This window comes from Thermobia domestica, chromosome 1, assembly GCF_964235325.1.
Source record: "Thermobia domestica chromosome 1, izTheDome1.hap1.1, whole genome shotgun sequence".
Lineage (NCBI taxonomy): Eukaryota > Metazoa > Arthropoda > Insecta > Zygentoma > Lepismatidae > Thermobia > Thermobia domestica.
The window spans coordinates 88,911,031-88,931,976 of NC_137454.1; the positions used below are offsets into that span (position 1 = coordinate 88,911,031).

The 20,946-nt window shown below is 31.9% G+C and overlaps 1 protein-coding gene across 5 annotated transcripts in view; it reads right to left on the reverse strand.

Moving 5' to 3' along the window:
* Positions 1-20,946, reverse strand: part of LUBEL (Linear Ubiquitin E3 ligase) — a 254,196-nt gene that overhangs the window by 13,604 nt on the left and 219,646 nt on the right. For 4 of the 5 annotated variants that reach the window (XM_081760703.1, XM_081760697.1, XM_081760702.1 and 1 more), the window contains 8 exons: positions 20,101-20,367; positions 17,443-17,631; positions 13,721-13,984; positions 10,476-10,725; positions 6,670-9,533; positions 4,898-5,095; positions 3,963-4,235; positions 1,634-1,723 (listed from right to left, as the gene is read on the reverse strand). In XM_081760703.1, coding sequence (XP_081616829.1) covers positions 1,634-1,723; positions 3,963-4,235; positions 4,898-5,095; positions 6,670-9,533; positions 10,476-10,725; positions 13,721-13,984; positions 17,443-17,631; positions 20,101-20,367 — 4,395 coding nt within the window. The remainder of the gene's footprint in view (positions 1-1,633; positions 1,724-3,962; positions 4,236-4,897; positions 5,096-6,669; positions 9,534-10,475; positions 10,726-13,720; positions 13,985-17,442; positions 17,632-20,100; positions 20,368-20,946) is intronic. The other variant, XM_081760706.1, reaches the window with a different exon arrangement.

Genomic DNA, 20,946 nt, shown 5'->3' on the forward strand with positions numbered 1-20,946 from the left:
ACAACTCTGTTCAACAGCTGTTTTGACTTTGACGCATCGCAAGCTATGTGATTGCAATAATATGCACCGGTTTTGGTTAAAACAGCAAACTTAAAAGTACAAGACATTTGTTTGTTAGTTCGTTATTTAGTGATCTTCGTTCCTCGTGAAAGGTTGGATACAGTTTTCGAAAAAGAAAGCGTATTTTTAAAAATCTGAGTCCTATATTTCATTGCAATTGTTTTCTATTTTAAAATCAGAATAAAAAATAAGCATAATGAATTAACATAGGGGAAAACCAGTGATCGAGCTTTCATCTCTGTGAGGAGATCAGTAATCACAGAAAAGAATACCATGGTATTTTATATTTGCAAATAATAATAATAATAATAATAATAATAATAATAATAATAATAATAATAATAATAATAATAATAATATCTACGAGTGTGCCGCGAGAATTCAAGTTACACCCGTAGTGTGCCGCAAGTTGAAAAAGGTTGGGAAACGCTGCAATAAATATTAGTGTAATAAACCAATGTACCAGGTTATCAGAATTAAAGTGTTGCGGTTTAGAAAACTCTGGAGACGTAACCAGTGAACGGGATGCAACCAAATTTGGTAGGAATATATTTGGAAACATGCAGAAGTGATTGGAGAGGTAAACAAAATTAGTTCTAATTCTCACCACTCGGGAAATTGTGGCGCTGGACAACACCAATTAAATGCAGTATAGAAGAACATGCCGAGATAAACAAAAGTCAGAAGCTCCCGACGTGCAATGCAGAGCAGTGAAACACAAATTCTGCTGCTAAGTCGACACAGCTTGTCCCCGATCGAATTTGGCCACCAAATATAACAAATATAACATACGATGGACTGCTTGCCAATCAAGTAAAGAAGATAAAATCGTACAGTAGAAAGTTAATTAATTCAGGAATGAAACACACCAAGGATAGATTGTACAATAAAAGAAAGTGAGAATATCGAAATTAGTAAAAGTAGTGAATTGTTTGTAATGCACTAGACATTCATAATAAGTACACACACAAAAGCTGCGAACTCCCACTGAATACATATTTCAACATTTTTCGTGAATTGGTAAGTCATGGACACAAACGTTGTGTAAATCGGAATTACAAATCTATCTGTGAGAATATATTCTATACTGAGGAAGCAGATTAATTCTAATATTGTTCTTCTAACCTGAACAATGAACGAATTTTTTAATCGTTGGAATATTGTACTTTATTATTATTCATTTTCCTTTTGAACTTTTGATAAAATACTTGAGGAGTTACCTAATTTCTTTTTAGATTACTCTTGACGCCGCATATCCAATTGTGCATTAATGGAATCTGTAACTAAAGTAATGAACATTCTCTTTTATCTATCTATCTATCTATCTATCTATCTATCTATATATATATATATATATATATATATATATATATATATATATATATATATATATTTCGATTCACTGCTGTTTTCGCATTTTTGCGACAAATTTTCGGTTGAGATGCAAACCTAGCCTAAGAATTATATTCTAAAAATTCAAGAGCATGTTTTCGTGCGTGATAAATTAAACGACATAAACGTTTCTGTATATGAAGAAAGGAAACTAGCAATAACATTATTTAAATATACTTACTGGTTTTCTACAGAAAGCACAAGTTACAGCTTTGCAGTCTGGACATACTAATCTCTTTTGCCTTGGATTTGCGATGTAGCCAGAAGAACACTAGAAATAGAAGAAGAATTGCAATTGAAATTAAAATAAACTTTATTAAAGAGGCGAGATACATCCGCAGGCTGCTCTGAATACTGTGTTCATATACCGAGTAAGTTACACATTAATATAAAAATAATCTTAAATAAATATACATAAAAATAATACACGAAAACTGTTGATTTCGTTATCTACGTAGCGGCCTTATACGTATATACTATATTCATATAATATACTAGGAAATAGATATACCTAGTAAATATACAGAGAGAGACAAAGTAGAGATTTTACACAAATGACAAACAAGATAAAAATAGTGATGTAAGTACTTTGATACTTGTCCGTTATGTAAATTACTTGCGGAATTAGTGCATATAAAAATAAAAATGTAGTAATGAAATATTTGTTTCAATACAAGGCGTGTGTGTTCAGATTCAGTCGGTTTTTGATGACTTAAAGGATATTCCTTCATTCTATGTATGAAAGTCAAAACACTTGTCTACTCAGTTATATCGGGAGCAAGCTTTCAGTTGTAATAGAATATGCTTTGCGGGTAAGAGTTGGTAATGAATACAGTTATAGGTTATTTTATATGAATTCATTATATGTTTACTGTAATTAATTACGATTTATTAATTACAATATGTGTGGGATGCTTCCAATTAGTCCTCATTCAAATTAATCATTATTCCAATATTTTTATCTATTATAAATGAGGAATTTAAAGATGTATTTTGAACCAAGCTATTAATTTATAATTCTCACAAAAAACTCAACTCTCTATAACGGTAAAAAAAACTGTTTACTATGGTTTATCCTTACGGAATTGGATGAACACTAATTACTAAAGGTTTCTTCATCGTTTTTTTGAAACCGTCGCTGTATAGTGCATTCTTAGAGAAGTGAGTAAGTAGAGTTGCATGCGCTGTTGTCTGCAGGAAAAATGCATTTTTTTTGTGAATCTGCTATGTATAGACAGAATAGTAAGGAACATAGTGTTGATCCCTGTGGTATTCCTCTCCGAAGGTTGATTAGTTTCGGTATAACATAGCTTGTATCACTTAGTATCAATCCTTATCTTTATCGCCTGCTTGAAAAATGCATGATTATTGTTCTTAAAAATGTACAAAGCTTAATATTACGTACGAATACGCCATGTTTAATTGCTTCATTTGCTTATAAAGTCTAGTATTTACGGAGACATTAGTTATTGTCAAAAACTCAAAACATGTCATTGATAATGTGAAATAGGGTTATAGCGATTTTACGTAAATGTCAGAAACCTGATAATTACTCATTCTAAATTAATACTTAGGTGACAAAATGTCAGATAAAATGTAAAAACAAATATGTCGAGGAAACTTAAACAATCCATTGTGTAAGATCCAAATCAAGTGGGAAGGATGCTATTTTTAGGACTAGATAGTTTATACTTTAGCGAGAGGTTGTATTCTTCAAGATTGCATTTTCTCTACCATATCCGCTGGTAGCATATCTTGTTATTAAACTACTAGATAAATGAAGCAGTCGAGTTTCTATATGATACTTGAATTTAATGTTTGTAAGTAAAATGTTCATTGTAATGATGTATCTGTTAAGTGAAAGTTGATAGCATATAAATCTCTCTCTCTCTCTCTCTCACTAACCTTACTATTGATGAACTAGTATCTTTCTTTGTTGGAATATGGACATGGTCCCTCCATAGATTTGGATGAATTTGAAGTCTACTTGCCGAAGTACTGCCAGTAAGACTTAGTATAAAATTCAGCTTGTTTAAAACGGCTTCTAGCTGGTTTCTCTCCTAAAACTCTCCCGAAACTCACACTGATTTTTCATGATCCTCAGTTATTATATGGCGGAAGAATGGATATTTTTCCTGCTCGTGAACATGGAAATTTACGGCTCTCGATATTCAAATCCGAAATCTTCATGTTAGTGGTAATATGTCTGTTAGAGTGAGAGAACTGTGTGTATCAGAATTATGTAGTAGCAAGTGTTGAACATTGCGTATAAGGTGATACATATACAATTCCTACATTTGTGATTTGATAAACCGTTATACAATAAGCATACACAACATAAATGACATTCTATTATTCTTTCATGTTGAATGAATTAAGAAAAACATATAAAATCGAAACAACTTAAAATAAATCTATGTAAATACTCATTTAAATTTTGGTTTACGATATATATACATTATAAATTATTGATTCAAAGCTGGTTTCATTGCAGTAATAATATTACCCACCTTTACACACCATCTAAAATTAGGATCTTGCATTAATGTTCTGTCCCTTAGTTTACGTTGGAAAAGTTCGTGAACGGGCGGATCCAGAATGCTTTTTAACAAAATATCTAGATTACTAAAATATTCCAATGCCTCGTCGTCATTTTCCAGTTCAGGTTCCTTGCAGAAGGGACAAACTGCATCTGCGATATTTCTGTCTTGAATTTGTATAGTGAAATAGTTCTTGGCACAGTCTTTACAGCAGCGGTGAGTACACTTCAACATTGATACCATCTGAAAATACAATTAAAGGATAAGAATATAAAAGTTTATATTCTTTTCTCATTAATAGAAAGCCTCATTTCTCCATTAAATCAACGCAAAATATGCAAAATTTACTATATTACTGTATTTGTCTGCAATGGAGGAAGTGAAAAGGGGAACAGAAACTAATTAGAACATTGAGAACAATTTGTGTGCTGAGGGATTTTATAAAAGGAGTAGTGGACTGTCAAAGATAGAGGAATGATTAGAATTGATGGAAGGTATAAAAACGGATAAGTCAAAACGAAGAGGCTTGCTTAAGTCCATAAATTCGTGGAGCTTCTCAGTTTCTAGCAAGTGACCTGCTTATGATGGCAGAATATTTATAATGATGACGTATTCTTAATATTAATCCTTTATGATCACGACTCAGTCTTAATATTAAGCTTTCTGATGATTACTTAATTTTCATATTAATTCTTTATGATGATGTCTTAAGGCTGTATAATTATTTATTCTTAATATTAATTCTTTATGATAATGATGAGTTATATGACTTATCCTTTATGATGATGACTTATTCTTAATATTAATTCTTTATAATGATGACTTAATATTAATTCTATATGCCGATGACTTAATATTATTCCTAAATTTTGTATTTTGGGGGATGAAATATACAATCATTATACCTGTTTCATTGGATATTTTCCGGTGCATAATTCACATTCTTGTTGTAGAAATGCAATCGCTGAATATATGTTGCTGCATTCTTGAGCTGCATTTAATGATTCTTCCTCCTCAAATTTCAGTTCCATAAGTTTAACAGCCAGTTCAGCCTTTTCATATGAAGAAACCTGTCCTTCTGCCAAATATCGCCTAACTTGACGCTAAATTTAAAAAAGAAAAACCAATGTAACCAATTTCATAGCAAAAAATTATATCATATACCCAAGCTGTTGTTTTTATATTTGTCGCTAATTGTTTTCCGTACTTTTAAATCCGTACATGATATTGAAATAACATAATAACAATTTATTTGTAAGTAATTTTCGATAACAATACGAATAGATTCAAAGTAGACAAAAATAAGTATATTGAATATTGCTTTGGTTTAATAAAGTCATGAAATTTATTTCAGTAAAACATTTAATGAATATCATTTATTTAGTATAACAATATTTATTTACTTACCTTAGCATTTTTAGCTGAAAAAATTGATTAAAAAATACAGAAATACTGACATATTATCATTATATGCAAAATATTCAGAAATATATCTTAAATGAAATATATCTGGCTTTTTTGTGCCTAGTGATAAACGTCTGACAATATGGACTACTTGCATTACTTTGAAATATATAACCAAATCATCAGAATGTGACTACAAATTTCAGCAACATAATATAGTAATATTTCCGTAAAAAGTTGTAAGTTTTTTAGAGCCCCTTGACAGAAATTTAAAACGTTTTTTAAAATGTAGGTAAAAGTTTATTGAAAAGTAATACGATTTATTCAAGTGATATTCAACTTCCACCTTTATATCACAAGTCAGCTTGCTGGGATTATTAAAAATTAATATAAAATTTCTTCGTCAATCACTCCAATTTACTGTACTGTATTCAAGTAACACGCTGGTATTGCTCGCTGTATACGATTTGTGGACATTTTTAGAAACAATTTTTATCTAATAAAAAATCGATTATTTGTGGTTGTCTATAGCATATATCTGGAAACTTAATATAATGATTTCATTCTAAAACAAGAAAGTTCGTTATTTGTTACAAATTTAGTAAAAATAATCATACATATTTTTAAAATGCTTATTTTAAAGCGTTTAACGACAGGTAAAACCAATATTTATATTTGCCACTTTTTTTCTATTTAACATTCATTGTCATACGTTTTTCTATTCATTTATGTTATACAAATTATGTAACACGAATTCTGAAAACATTGTAGAATTATATATAGATAACTTATATCGCAATGTAGAACTAAAAGATTTCAAAGGTAGGAATGATTTTTTCAAAACTTTGTTTCACGCTAATAACTATACTCTTCGTGTGTAATCTATAAACGTAATTACATTTTCATAAATATATCTACATATTCTGCACAAATATGAACATTTAAAATTAAAAACAAGTTTTCACAAGGTAAAAGTGAAACTTTCATTCTTCGATTTGAATAATCTATTCATATGCCATTTTCATCTATAATTTTTTAGCAAACTGTTTCCTTAGTAGTTTCTGAAATAAAATAATCAACCTTAGTCATTCTTAGCCTAACAATATTATATTAGAAGTAACTAAAACTATTCGACACCAATGAGCAAGCCAGAACAACACATGATTCAAAATGCACAATAGGAATTAAAGGTTAAACATAAACGTAAACAACAGATGTGACTCCAACAAACACCAAGCAGTTCTTGTTTTTGTCATGCTTATTTATGACTTACCTCAAACTGAAACTGATCCATAACTTTAGTCGTCTTAATCTCCACTTCATTAGATTCAGAAGTCTCAGGAATTTTTTCTTCGCCTGAAACAGCCTGGATTTTTTTCTGTAATAAATTACTTACAAGTATAGGCGATTTTTCAACAGGTTGTGACTTTTGAGATTGATTTTGAAGTGTGGGGTCATTTTGAATCATAGCTTTATTTTGAGCAGAACGTTCAATACTAGCTAATATTTCTTTTTTGGGCATTTGATCGAAAGGAATTTGAATTGTTTGACGTCTGCGGTCGAGTATTGAGGGAGTAGCCTCTCGCACAGCTGATCGTATGTGTTGAGGTTGTGTTGTAGGTTCTGCTGAGGGATCTCGACTCTTTGATGAAGATCTTGTTGGACTTTCACTATTACTTTTATTTTCTTTAGTTTCTGGAGTTGAATTATTTGCATTCTGAGCATCAGTAGAAGCATTCTCTTGCTTGTCCGTTTGCGTTGCTTCCGTCTCTGGTCGATATTGTTTATTTGATGCTTCTTCTTCAACTTTAGTTTCTGATGATGTTTCGATTGTTCTTTCTTTAGCTATTCCTTGGTTAGTACCTGTTCCTTCATTAGACACATTTACCTCCATCTGTGCTTGAGATGTCATAGTTTCACTTTCAACCTGTATAGCTTGTTCGTTCTTATGTTTTAATATATCTTCCCTGCTTTTATCTGATGTTTCTATAGTGCTTGGTTCAGCAGTTACTTTTTTCGGTAATTCTGGCTTTGTTGCGCTTTGAGATACATTTGTTTCTACTTGTGGTTTATTTTCCGTTGAACTGGATTCAGTTTTTGCAGAACTTTGCGTCACACTCGTTTCAGTTTTTGCACTACTTTGGTTTTCACTTGTCTGTAATTGTGACATATTCGGAATTACTTTAGATTCTAACGGTTCAATCTTGCCTGGATCTATTGGCACTTGTTCTTGTGGCACATTAGTTTCTTTCTCTGTTAGACCTGTTTGAGTTTGTACTGTACTTTGTGTTTTGCTGTCCTGTACTTGCATAGTGTTTTGTGTTTTGTTTTCCGGTGTTTGTATAGTGCTTTGTGTTTTGTTCTCCTGGATTTGTATAGCGTTTTCTGCTTTGTTTTCCTGTATTTGTACAATGTTTTGTGTTTTATTTTCATGTACTTGTATGTTTTGTATTTTGTTTTCCTGTACTTGCGTAGCGTTTGGTGTTTTGTTTTCCTGCACTTGCGTAGCGTTTGGTGTTTTGTTTTCCTGTATTTGTGTAGCTTTTTGTGTTTTGTTTCCCTGTAGTTGTACAGCGTTTTGTGGTTTGTTTTCCTGTACTTGGGTAGGTATTGTATTCCTTTCTGAAACACTTTGTTTTGTTGTTCCCTTGACTACTGTGGTATTTTGTACTTGTTTGGCTTCTGTAGTTTTCTGCTGGTTTATTGATTTTGATGCTGTTTTTTCAGTCGCAGTAACTTTAATTGATTGATCTTTTGTGTGTTTCTTCTCAATAACTTGTTGTTGCGATTTATTCTGTTGTGGAGTTGGCGTTCTTTTAGTTTGCTGTGTTTTTTGCAATTTTGATTTCTCTGTCGATGTGGTAGTTTTTTGTTCCTTAGTATCTTTCTTCTGTGCCGTTGGAGATGTCACTGTGGGAGTTTTTTCTTGTTTCTTATTCTCTTTTTTCACTTGTTCTACCTTTGAAACATCACTTTGCGTTTTTCGCGTGTCATTAACTTCTTTAACATTAGGTTTCTCTTTGTTTTTAGATTCGATTTTCGTGCCTTCTTTCTCAATAAGTGTCTGTGTAGTATTTTGATCTACTAGTTTAGTGTCTTTGCTTCGATGTTCAAGGGTTGAACTTTCTTCAGTAGTAGGTGTCTGCGCATTCTTATCAACATTACTTTCTTGAATCATTACATTACTTATGTTTTCTGTTTGCTTATCATGTTTGACTTCAAGTTTTGATACCTCGGTTGTAGACGTTTGTGAAAGGTCTTCGGTTATCTGTGATCTGCCATCTTGTGATACCTCAGATTTTGTATCTGATGGTTCAATTACTTTATTTTGACATTGTTCATCAAGTATATCATGCTTTTCTTCCAAACCTGGTGATGCAACATCCGTTTGCATGCTACAAGTTCTTGTATCATTTTGACTTGAAATCGGACTGGATTTCGTGCTTTCTGCAGTTACAGAATCTAAAGTTAAACTCGTGGAATCATCTATCTTTATATCACTTTCTGAGGGTTCGAGAGTATCTGCACTTATATTAGCAAGCAATTCCTCATCCAAAGTCACATCAAGTGGACTGTTTTTCATGTCATCATCTCCATCCAAAGATATATCCATCATTACACAATCGTCACTTAAAGATATATCCTGAGATGGAGACTCAATCGTGGTTTGTTCTTTGTCTTGTGACAGTGATTCCAAAGCAGTATATTCCATATTTGATGGAGTCTCAATCGTGGTTTGTTCTTTGTCTTGTGACAGTGATTCCAAAGCAGTATATTCCATATTTGATGGAGTCTCAATCGTGGTTTGTTCTTTGTCTTGTGACAGTGATTCCAAAGCAGTATATTCCATATTTGATGGAGTCTCAATCGTGCTTTGTTCTTTATCTTGTGATAGGGATTCCGAAGCAGTATATTCCATATCTGATGGAGTATCTTTGCTATCTGTCGGTGTATCTTTTGGGATTGAAATAACCGTGGTTTGGTCAAGAGATGTTTCAGTCGTTTGATCTCTAGTATTTAGTTCGTCCGCACTGTCTATACGTTCTAAAGGACTCACCGCTTTGCTTTCTTCTGGAATTTCTTCCACTTCGACATCAGATTGGGCATCAACAAAATCAGCAACAGATACACTATCCTCTGGAAAGCAAAAAATAAATAAATAAGTAAGTAAAAACAATGTAAATAATCAGTGACAACATTTAAAATAAAGCATCACAAAAGATAATATTTTAGCCCAAAAATATAAATCGCTTCAAATTCAATAGCTATTTCACTTTCATTGTTTTTTTCAAAAATTTTCAGGAAATGAGATACGAGAATATGCAAATGATAAATGCAATTTAATTAACTTTTCTAATGGATTTCCTAACACTAAATAAATTAATTACAACATGTTTGGCATTTAATCGTCTGAGATACTTAGAAGCAAACAAACAAAAAAAAATATATATATATATATTAAGAATGAGAATAAATTTATGTTCATTAAGACGCCTTGTCCTCTTGTCTTTTTTCTTTCCTTTGTTCATGATAAAAGATAAAGGAATGGAATATAAAAAGAAAGAGGCGTTCAATGTTCACGCATCGATCAAAGAAAAGTTATAGTTAGAGAAATATAGGAAGAAACATTACATGACCTCTTTCTAAATTGATTCATATGCGAGTCTTTTTTCTTCTAATTGCACATATTATGTGAGTATATTCTAGTATATAATGTGTGTTTTGAAAAATAGATAATATTTCTGAAGACACATCAAACTTCTGCATGAAAAATGGACAACTCGTTACATATGTAGGAAAATTTATTGTAAAGGTAAGTTGTCATGCTTTTAAGCATAAATGAAAATACACGTTGTAAAATGAGCAAGAAACTAAGCTAACTTAGAGGAGAATTTAAAGTTAGACATATTGATAAAGCAATTTTAGAAAAAGAAGAAAAGAAAAATCAAATCGGAAATTCTGTGACTCATTATGTATTCGTTCTAAAATTATCATACTGATAGTCCTGAATTTATTGCATGTTAAAGCAATGAAATTTATAATCTCATGTTTGAACCATAAATAAAAGTAACTCTTTACCTTCGTCAGTTGCCGGACAAGCTTTAGAGCCACTTGTCTGTGTTTCAACTGCAGTGACTTGTCTTTCTATATCAATATTCCCACATTCATTATCAGTTCCAACTGGAGGCCCCCATATTCTCATTAAGAAAGGTTTCAACTGAGATTTGCTGAGTTCAATGTAGGCTGTTTCTAAGTTGCCATGATTTGCTGTCAATGCAGTTACGATATCCTCTCGGGTGAAATTTCCGCGGGTGAGTAATTCGGCGTACTGAAATATATTCAGAAACACATTGTATATAAATTTGATGTATATATTTTTAAAATATATAAACAAATTGTTTCGTGGTATAAAGAAACACAAATTAAAACAAAGTTTTCCTTCTTTACAAGATAATTCTAACCAAGATAGTACCCCAGAATTTTGTTGGAGGGAGTTGTTATTTGCAATAAACACCCATGAGAGAAACTAAAGACGGAAATAAATCAACATATACTTAAGTTTTTGGTGGACGCGGAGAGAATAAAGGAAAGCGTTTGACGCGAAACATAATCCTGATCCTAAATAAGTTAGTTATTCCCTAACGAGAAAATGGAGAAATCATCCAAGTTTTTTTTTTTTTTTTTTTTTTTTTTTTTTTTTTTTTTTAGGTGCTACATTTGGTGATTAAACTTGACCTCTGGCAGATTGAAACATACATATGAGTTGTATAAATATAGAATGTATGTTTTAAAGAAAAATATTTCAACACAAAACCACTACGAACGTACAGTATGTATTGTGATTTACGGGGCAGAAAAGTCTCTGGGAAGAGTTCATCTGAGCGCCATATTGGATTGCCTAATTAGAGGCCTTACATGTTTGAACTGAGCCCAATGCCCTTCGGGTTTAAGTTGTAGATTTGAGTGATATTTCTGGGACATTTTGAGCTTTGTAAGAAGTTTTACTTTGTAACTAGATCAAAATTCATTTGTTAGCTTGAGGAAGAGAGAGAGAGATACTCACATTCGAAGTACGTACGCAAAGGAGATAAGTAAATTACTTACATATAATATCTTTATCAAATTCATTTGCACACAAGTATAGTAATGTCATTCGCTGGTTCGTACCAGTTCGTCCAAATGGACTGTTAAAATTTCTCAGGCTTCCGGAACCAAATGTTAAAATTCTCGCTCTATATTTCTATTCTTCTTCACTTTTTCCACTATTCCTTTTCTTTTAATTTTTCAGCTACTCCCTTTCCTTTAATTTTTCATTTTTTTTTTCACTTCTTCCTCTCCTTATTTGATGGCGTATTTACTAGAAAAGCTTATAGCTCACATTTGAGATCACGTGATTACTTTTTCTGCTAAGTAATTTTTTTTTTCTTATTTTCCATGCCCATTTCGTGATCCTTTTTTTTTCAATTATATATTTGCATATACATTTGTGACCAAACTCCAGGAGGTGATTTCTTGTATCAAATGAGAGTTCTAATAAACATAAGTTGAAAAATGCCCCCTATCAGAGTTATAAACCGTCAAAGGTTCGAAAAATCACGTTTTAAAACGCCCTGATTTGAAAACTATGGAGCTATTGCAAGTGGTTCAAGGAATTACACAGAAATCGGTATATGATCTAGCTAAATATCCATGTTTCAAACTCCTCCCGTACAACCGAAAAGAATGCTCAATTATACTTGAAAATATATATCTGTATCCCTACTTCCTTTATACAATTCGTTTTGCCGGTACCGGAGGACTGTAAATCATGGATGTTTAGATAGAGATCATACTAATTTTTATGTAATTCCTTGAACTGCTTGCGAAGTCTCATAAGTAGATAGGAAAGGGAGAAAAGTAGGAAGAAAACAAAAATTAAAGAATAGAAAAGTAGCTGTACCTGTGAAGCACTCAATTGGGTGCCATATTGGAATGCTAAGGTCATGTGATGATGCTGCCAGATTACTATATTGATCCGAAAGAGTATAGGAGGGAAAAGAAATAAAGAAATTTACCCACACATAGATATCCCTATATATATTATTATGTAAAATAATGAAAAAGAATTAGAAAATAAATTTAAAGCGACAAGAATTGAGAAATACAAAATAGAAATTAATTTAAAAATATAAATTTGCACAAAATTAAATTGTGGAGTAATAATAAAAAAAGAAATAATAATTAAAATTACGAGGTAATAACTTAAACCAGTAACAGCAGTGATAATTGAAAATTATGTAGGAAAGATAGTAGCAACAAATAAAAAATGGCGAGATGAAAATAGTTTTTTGGGGAAACGAAGTGAATCTAGTGATGTGGTATTATGCACTGTTAAGAGCAGGAAGAATAATTCACGGCTAACATGATAATATAAGTATCTCCCCATCTCTTTCTTGGAGACGAGCGAACTCTTTCTCTGTCTCAGAAGAATTAATTAGTGCTCTAATATACAGGGTGTTACAAAAATGTGCCACTATATTTTTTGAACAGATTCCTCACATCAAAATAGAAAAAAAGTTCATATGGACCTGTGTTAAAAAGTGGATAGTTTCGGAGTTATAGGGTGCCAAAAATGTGAAACAAGTGAACTTTTAAAAAAATCATAGCTCCACTACTATGTGACCTATCGTAGTCGGGTCAAGACATCACTGAGGAACTGGTATGTGAACTATCTAAACTTCCATGTTTAAGAATGCTCAGAACTTGAAAATAATATTTAAGGTTACTAAAGTAATGCTCGTATGTTTTTTTTTTCTGTAACTTGTGCTATCTTTCTATTGCTAATGTAGTTCAAGCAACGTAACTCCTCCTCTTTCTTCTTCTTCTTCTTCTTCTTCTTCTTCTTCTTCTTATTATTATTATTATTATTATTATTATTATTATTATTATTATTATTATTATTATTATTATTATTATTATTATTATTATTATTATTATTATTATTATTGTTGTTGTTGTTGTAAGTATTGAGGAAGACGGAAGACGGCAAATAATCGCTGAAACGTTTATATTATGATTACAATTCCAATGTTTTGGTAAGTACTGAACTTTTGTTAATAATTGATACGCAACCTATCATTTCATTAAGTAATTTCGGAAACTTACTATGTTTTTGCCTATGTGCGTAATTTTCTTTCGCTTGAAAAGATCTTTCATAGCGAAAACATTAGCTTCTTGGTTCTATGTTCTATTTGATTTTTGTACTGAACCGTGGGAAATCTTTTAACTTGAGATTTCAATATACCATTTATAGATAATACAGAATTAAATTATATCAGTTGTACCTTTTTCTGCCGTTGTTCGACGCATTCAGTGACAGCGGCCCAAACATTGCCCTTGTGCAATCGCAAAGCATCCCTCGCTTCAGCGGCTGAAATTGTGCCAATATTGTTTTCTTTCCTTTCATGCCCATAATTTGTAGCTAAGGTAACCACAGTGTCTATCATATTTCGCCAGTTTTCTTGTAACCAAGATATAGGATTTTTTTCTCCACAGTGATTCATTGCAACCTGTAAATCATCGGCTGTGAAATTATGTTGTTCTGCTTCCTGAAAACAAACAAACAGCAAAAATTAGAATAAAATTATTATAATATTGGAAATATTAATAGGAATAAAGCAGAAAACCGTTGTTACATTCGAAAAAACACATATAGAAGTAAAATATCCTAGTAGAAAATCATCAGATGCTATTCTTCAGAATCAGAAAGATGAATACATAGTGCGTCTCTGCACTTAAAATCATACATTTACCTTTCCTGTAAAAGTCAATATAAACCGCCACATTTTAAACTCAATAGTCACTTGTGTGCAAAAACGGGGAATCTCCTGTTAACTCTTTATACTTCGATTGATAGATAAAACGTGAATTTCAGTGTTCAGCATTTGATCGTAGGAACTTGGTACAGTTTTTATGATGCAACGGTGTAAAATGAGAATTTACTTTTGTACAAAACTAAAAAAAGTAGTTTTTATAATATAACTTCATAAAGTGAAAATTGACTTTTCTACAAAACTGAAAAAGTAGCCACTTTAAATTTTCTTTACCCCCATGACAATCTTCAATTTAGGAGTGATCTACACCATTTGTTTTTTTCTTGCAAATACAAAAGTTACAATGATAGAAGATAATTACAGCTTTAAAACTTAAAAAGAATTACCTTCATAACTTCTCGAAAAATACAAAATTCTGAAAGTGTATACGATGACGTCAGTACTTCTATATCAATATGGACTGTATTATGAAATAAGATTTTGCACTGTACGGCTATTTGTAATTCTGTTTGGAGGAGATATGTTATGATTTCGAGAACACACATTTTAGTTAGAAACGTGAACAACCTGCGCAGAGTCAAATTAAATACGATTTGAAAGACTTATTGGACAGATCCTATATTCTGAATTTGAAGTAAATCGGTTAATTAGGAATGAACATGTAGCCTTATTGAGAATATTATAGTCATTGCACTTATTAAGTTATTCCAGCACATAATTAGATTTTTCCAAAAAGATAGTATAGCCACAATAATACCTTTCGATATTAAGAAAATAACACCTATCGTACTAGTAATTTGAATTATTGCTTCTAGGATCTTATCAGAACATTAATTTCACGATATTTCTTAGTTTCTGCTCTTTTCCTTGACCAATCTCAAACAAAATTTAGCAGATCAAATTTTCAATTTTGGTCAAAATTGATCAACTCATTCCTGAGATATACAAGTTCACAAGCTGATGTTATGATGGGAGAATAGTGACAAACCTGGTCAATTGAAAATGTAGATTTTGGATATATAGCAGTATATATCATATTCTAATATATGAAAAAAAAACTACAGATATACTTTATATATTCTCTTTTCCAAATAAACTACAGAGGTTGATTCATTTATATTGAGACGAAGTTAATGTGCAACTGTACCGCGCATGCGCAACCCACGCTATGAAATTCCCACGAGACAAGCAGCAGTATATCTTTAGTCACACAGTAGAGCAGTACGGTCAAGCGTCGCCGAAGCTGAACATATTCTAGGTGTCGCTTTCCGAAACAAAGTTCACGGAATCGCACATCTTAGAAATGTGTCGAATACGTAATTTTCGTGTAGATCGTATCATTGTGAATCGTATTGTATGGAAATATGCGGCACACAGAGTCCTGGGTCCATCACACCAACGCGAGCAACTAGAAACTAGCCTCTCGTGAAGAAGACTCCGCCGCTATTGCGTGTAGTTAGGCGTATGCCGACTTCCGAAAATCCTCACACACAAATGCTGCACATCGCAGGCAACAATCAACCGCGCCATTCACAGGGATTTACGCTGCATGGTCGTTCGCAAACACAATGTCCACGTCCTGAAACCGTGTCATGTGGCTGAGCGAAAAAGAATCTACAGGAGGCTGTATGAACGTCATCTTGTGGGTGATCGGTTGAAGTTTCTTGTTGCCCTTGATGAGGCGTGGATTTGCCTCACAGACAGTGGTAAAGTTCGCCCATTACACGCAGACCTGTTAACGTCAAGGGCCGAAGCACGTTCTTCCGCCAGTGCGCAAAGAGTTTCCCAAAAGGGTTCATGATTATGGCCGGTTACTTGTATAGAGGGACACTGCGTCTCTGAAAGGTGGGGCGAAACGTCAAAATCAATGCTGCATACCACCACACTCATATCCTGCCTGAAATGTATCAGTATGGAATCCCAGCATTGTACGGACAAGATGTGTATCAGGTCAGATTTCGGCAATTCTTTCTCTAAATTCCTGTGCCAGCCCATTGGACCATTATTCTTTCGGACTCCTCAAGCGCCGCCTATCTCATCGTCTAGTGTGCACCGTCTCTGGCCTGTGAGAAGCGTGTAGAGAGTAGTGGGATGGAATACCCATACTCCAACTGCAACGCAATCTCCTGCAACGGAAACTCCATGCCGGTCAATATAGTCAGTAGAAACCATGGCGGAAATGCGGTATTTCGTACGTAAGTGACACATTCAAATTTGGCTGAATATAAATGAATCAGCTTGTGTATTACATATAAATTTAATCCTGAGCATGAAAGTGCTTCAAATCTCAAACTTCAACTACATAAAATAAATGAATCACCTAAAATAATTTAATTTCAAAGAGCGAAAATTCGTGACTGGGTTGAGAATGGAGCCCTTGTATCTGTCCTTAAGTGATTGAAGAATATGCAAATATTGACCAAAAAGAAAAAAACAAAAACACTTTTTCATAAATAAAATAAATATATTTTCTCAGAATCTAATTATGGAAGTGTTTTTTTACCAATAATATTGATACAATATATCAATATATTTGCTGAATATTCAAATAAGTTTTATGTTTATTTATGCATTTGAAGTTCATAATTATTGTCATTAAAATATTATTCTAATTAATTGAACAAATAAAAACTAGTCAAACTGAATATGACAATTTCTATTAGTACATATTAGCTTTTTTTAAGTTTTATGTTCTATATTTGTCTTGTACCTAACAAAAATTGAACTGCTAATCAAACTCGAGGTCACATGTATAGAGACCGAATCTATCTTGGAAATACAAACATCATGTAGGCGCAGTTACCATTAACATTACTATTATTAGTTCTAAGACGCAAACAAAATTATTATCATAAATCTTTTATTTAAAAAAGTAGAAGAACTGATATTACACTGCTAAAGAAATACAAATAAATTTTAGTTAAATTTCTCAAAAGCTTTACGAAAACATTGCAAAAGAATAAATAATATTCAAAATTTACTTAAAAATGATATGAGTGCTCATTATACCTGAAACACATACTGCCATATTGTCATTATCTTACAGCTAACGTATCATTTGCAATACCCAACATTGTTGTAAATAACATTCGAGTGCTTGGAAAATATTTTGAAAGTCAGAGATATTCATAGCGTTATAGCGTTATTGAAGTTTGAATATCCTCATATTCACAGAGCCAAACAGGTAAATAAATAAAAAATAAATATATTTAGGTAAATAGCAATATACTCACCCTGAGTAACTTGACGAGTTCTAATCCCTGAGACTTCATAGTTTCTTGACGGCGACGTTGTACGAGATCTTCTAGTGTAAGGAAATAATCTGAGCGATTAACCCCCAGTCCTTGTTCTGGAGGCTGAGATCCTGCTCTACCACTGGAACTACTCCTCCGAGGACGACCTAATACACCACTGTTCTCACGCTGAAAAAAGCATGTTTATTGTTAAAGATTGGAATTATTCTATTTGTATTATTCTTTCTCTAAATATATAACAGAAATACACTAAAAGCAAACTTGACTCAAAAAGCAAACATTCAAATAATAAATAACAGATGGTCACATTCGTATCATGCTTTGTCGTATAGGGAACCACTTACGTCACAAACGACCGAGACGAAATTGTCATTCATCTTGAACCACATTTATTAAGATTCTTTTGGAAGATTTTAAAGACATTCTAGGTAAGTGTTAATGTCGATTATGTACTGCTTAAGTTAATCTGATTTACTGCTAGAAACAACAATGTAGAGCGTTTCTGATAAATTTACTATGATTTGATATATTTCAATATATTTATTATTATTATTATTATTATTATTATTATTATTATTATTATTATTATTATTATTATTATTATTATTATTATTATTACTACTATTATTAAAGATCTTGTAACTCTTGTTTGAACTTTAAAATAATTTATGTGAAATCTGCGGAATGAAAACATTTAGAGATAAACCTGTTCTGAATGCTAAAACTGTTCTGAATTGAAGTCCAAGTACTAAATACAATAACACATAGATCCAGCACTATGATTCGATAGTTGAATAATGAAATAAGACTTCGAAATTGTAAACGGAGACAAGAAGGGAATGAAATTGAATGCAATATATTTATTTAAAGGAAACAAGGAATCATTATAAAAATAGGAACAAAATTTGTACTGACACAATTAAAAATAATTTCATACAAGAGCACTCTTTAAATACGTCAAACTATATTACGGTATTTGTCCTGTTCATTTCGACTTGCCTTTACACAGAAACAGAATATTGCAAAAGGAAAGCTAATTCCTATGAACGTGTTTCTTCTTAAAGTAATGAAAAACTTGATGCACAATTAATGGGAAGGAAAGGTAAATTCAATTGAACGAAATTCCAAGAAATGATTACTAAGAGAAGCTATAAGTCAGGGGCGGATCCGGGGGTGGACCATCGCCCCGATCGCCCCCCCTCCCCCCAGAAGATGAAACTTTCTTATTATATATATATAAATAAAACCCATCTCAAAGTTTGGAGCCCTTAAAAGTAGCAGTATGACAACCCACCGCCCCCCCCAGAAGTCGGTTCTGGATCCGCCCCTGCTATAAGTTACAAATTATATAAGAACAATTGACTCACCGACGGTACAAAGGTGACTCAGTTGTTCCAAGAATTTAAATGAAAAAAAAAATGCAGATGGAAAGTTGTTTCATTAAAATTATTAAAACAAATATCTGAGACTAAAGGAAAAATCTAATGCGTAGTTCTTAGTAACTACCAATAATCCTAGACGTTGTAGTTAAATTTATACAATACTTAGTTCTTAAGTACGATTTTTAGTCATGAAATATGCTCATTTGATATTTATATTCTGGTATTTCAGTAAGTGACTGAAGTATTTCATTTATTTATCCTTAATATTGACAAAAAATAACTTGGTACGAAAGTTATGAAGCAGGTCAGCTACTAGGTTAATAAAAATCAGCCTTAGTTTCTTTAATAAAAATATATAATAGTACAAATGCAAATTTTATTTATGAAATTAAAAGTAGTATTCTGTATCTTTCTGACAAATTTATTATGCATTATAGTGCACAAATCTTATATTTTAAAAATAGATTGCTGCAAGAATAGTGAATTAAAAAAGTTGAGGGAATGCGATTAGAAATGTTTTTTACTAGCATTTTATCAGCTAATTTTAAAAAAATAATAATAATTGCAGAAAAAATGAGAAAGCTTGATTTTATCTTCTAGGATTCTAATTAACATTTTAAATACTTCTTCACAGAAATCGAAACACAAAATAATATATAGTATATATTTTCGTATTTGAATATTTAAACATTACTCTGCAGGTAAATGTATAAAACCTATATGATCTTTTTTATACTAATTCTGAAGTTTAGTCTATAGTTTGCAATACAGATAAACCTCTAGCTACTTACAAAAGTTTAAGATGAATGACAACGTGTTAAAATTACATACATTCATACGAGGTTTCTGCTATGGTTACTAAGAGGTACATTATCACACACTGAAAACCACACCCTTACATCAGTTATATGTATATACTCACAATATATTGACACTTATGTTCCACTTACAGACCTATACGAGTTAAGAAAAGAGGCAGTTGCTTTGTTTGTTACATCACAAAGAAACACATGTTAAAAATTTATATTAAGTAGTTTCACATTCAGACAAAAATAACTATTAAAATTTTGTATAATTGAGATACAATTAAAATAGAAATCTTTACATTAAGATGTCTATTTAGTCTTCTTATTTTTAATATTGCACATTGATTAAGAGTATTTTTTAAGAAGGGAAAGAAACATTAAATTTACAAAAGTAGTTTCAAAAGTACAATATTTCAGCCTTTACAACAGACAAGATTAGAATATCACACCCTTAAATAGCCATATCCTGGATCTCCATAATGCTTTCTTGCTTCCCAGTATTCTCTGCTAAGATCCATTTCACTCCTACAGGATTCAGGAAGGTCTCTGTGATGATCCAGAAACACTCTTCCTGAATCAAGATGCTCCTTTCTTAGATCGCTGCTGGTTTCGTACATATGGCTTTTTCTGCCGGCGTACAACATATCTTCTGGAAATCGACCTCCAAATCTGTCTGGACTTATATCACGAGAAGGTGGTCCAGAAACTGGTAAACTCTACAAATAAGAAATGTAAAAAAAAAAAAAAAAAAAAAAAAAAATTTAGTTATTATGTTCTTTTCCTTCAATTTTTGTAGTATTTTAGACTTGTATATGACAAAAACATATTATTCCACATTTGACTACATGTAGTATATAAGAGAAATAGCACGTAGGGAAATAAGCATAATGTTTAAACGAAGAAATTTGGGCCATCATCGCAATTTCTCAGAGAAAATGAATTATTTACTTTAAGAAGTTGTACTTACTTTAACAATTTCTAATGGAAATTCCGTTTATATCCATTGCAAATGGAATATATGAGAACTATTATGGTAAACTCTGCTAAATCAACTTTGACAAATTTTAAAGGAGAGTAAATAAAATTCGAAAGTGCTCAGGGACAAAATAATATTTTTAGATAACAATCATATGGAGAATTGCATTAAATTTCAATTTGCATGCCGTTGGAACTTTAGTGGCTTAGAAAATTGTTGTATTGTGTTGTGAATTTAACTAATTCTATTTAACCTTATGTAAAAATAATGATTGCCAATACAAAGAAAGAAAGAAGTAAAACACATTGATAAAAAAAAG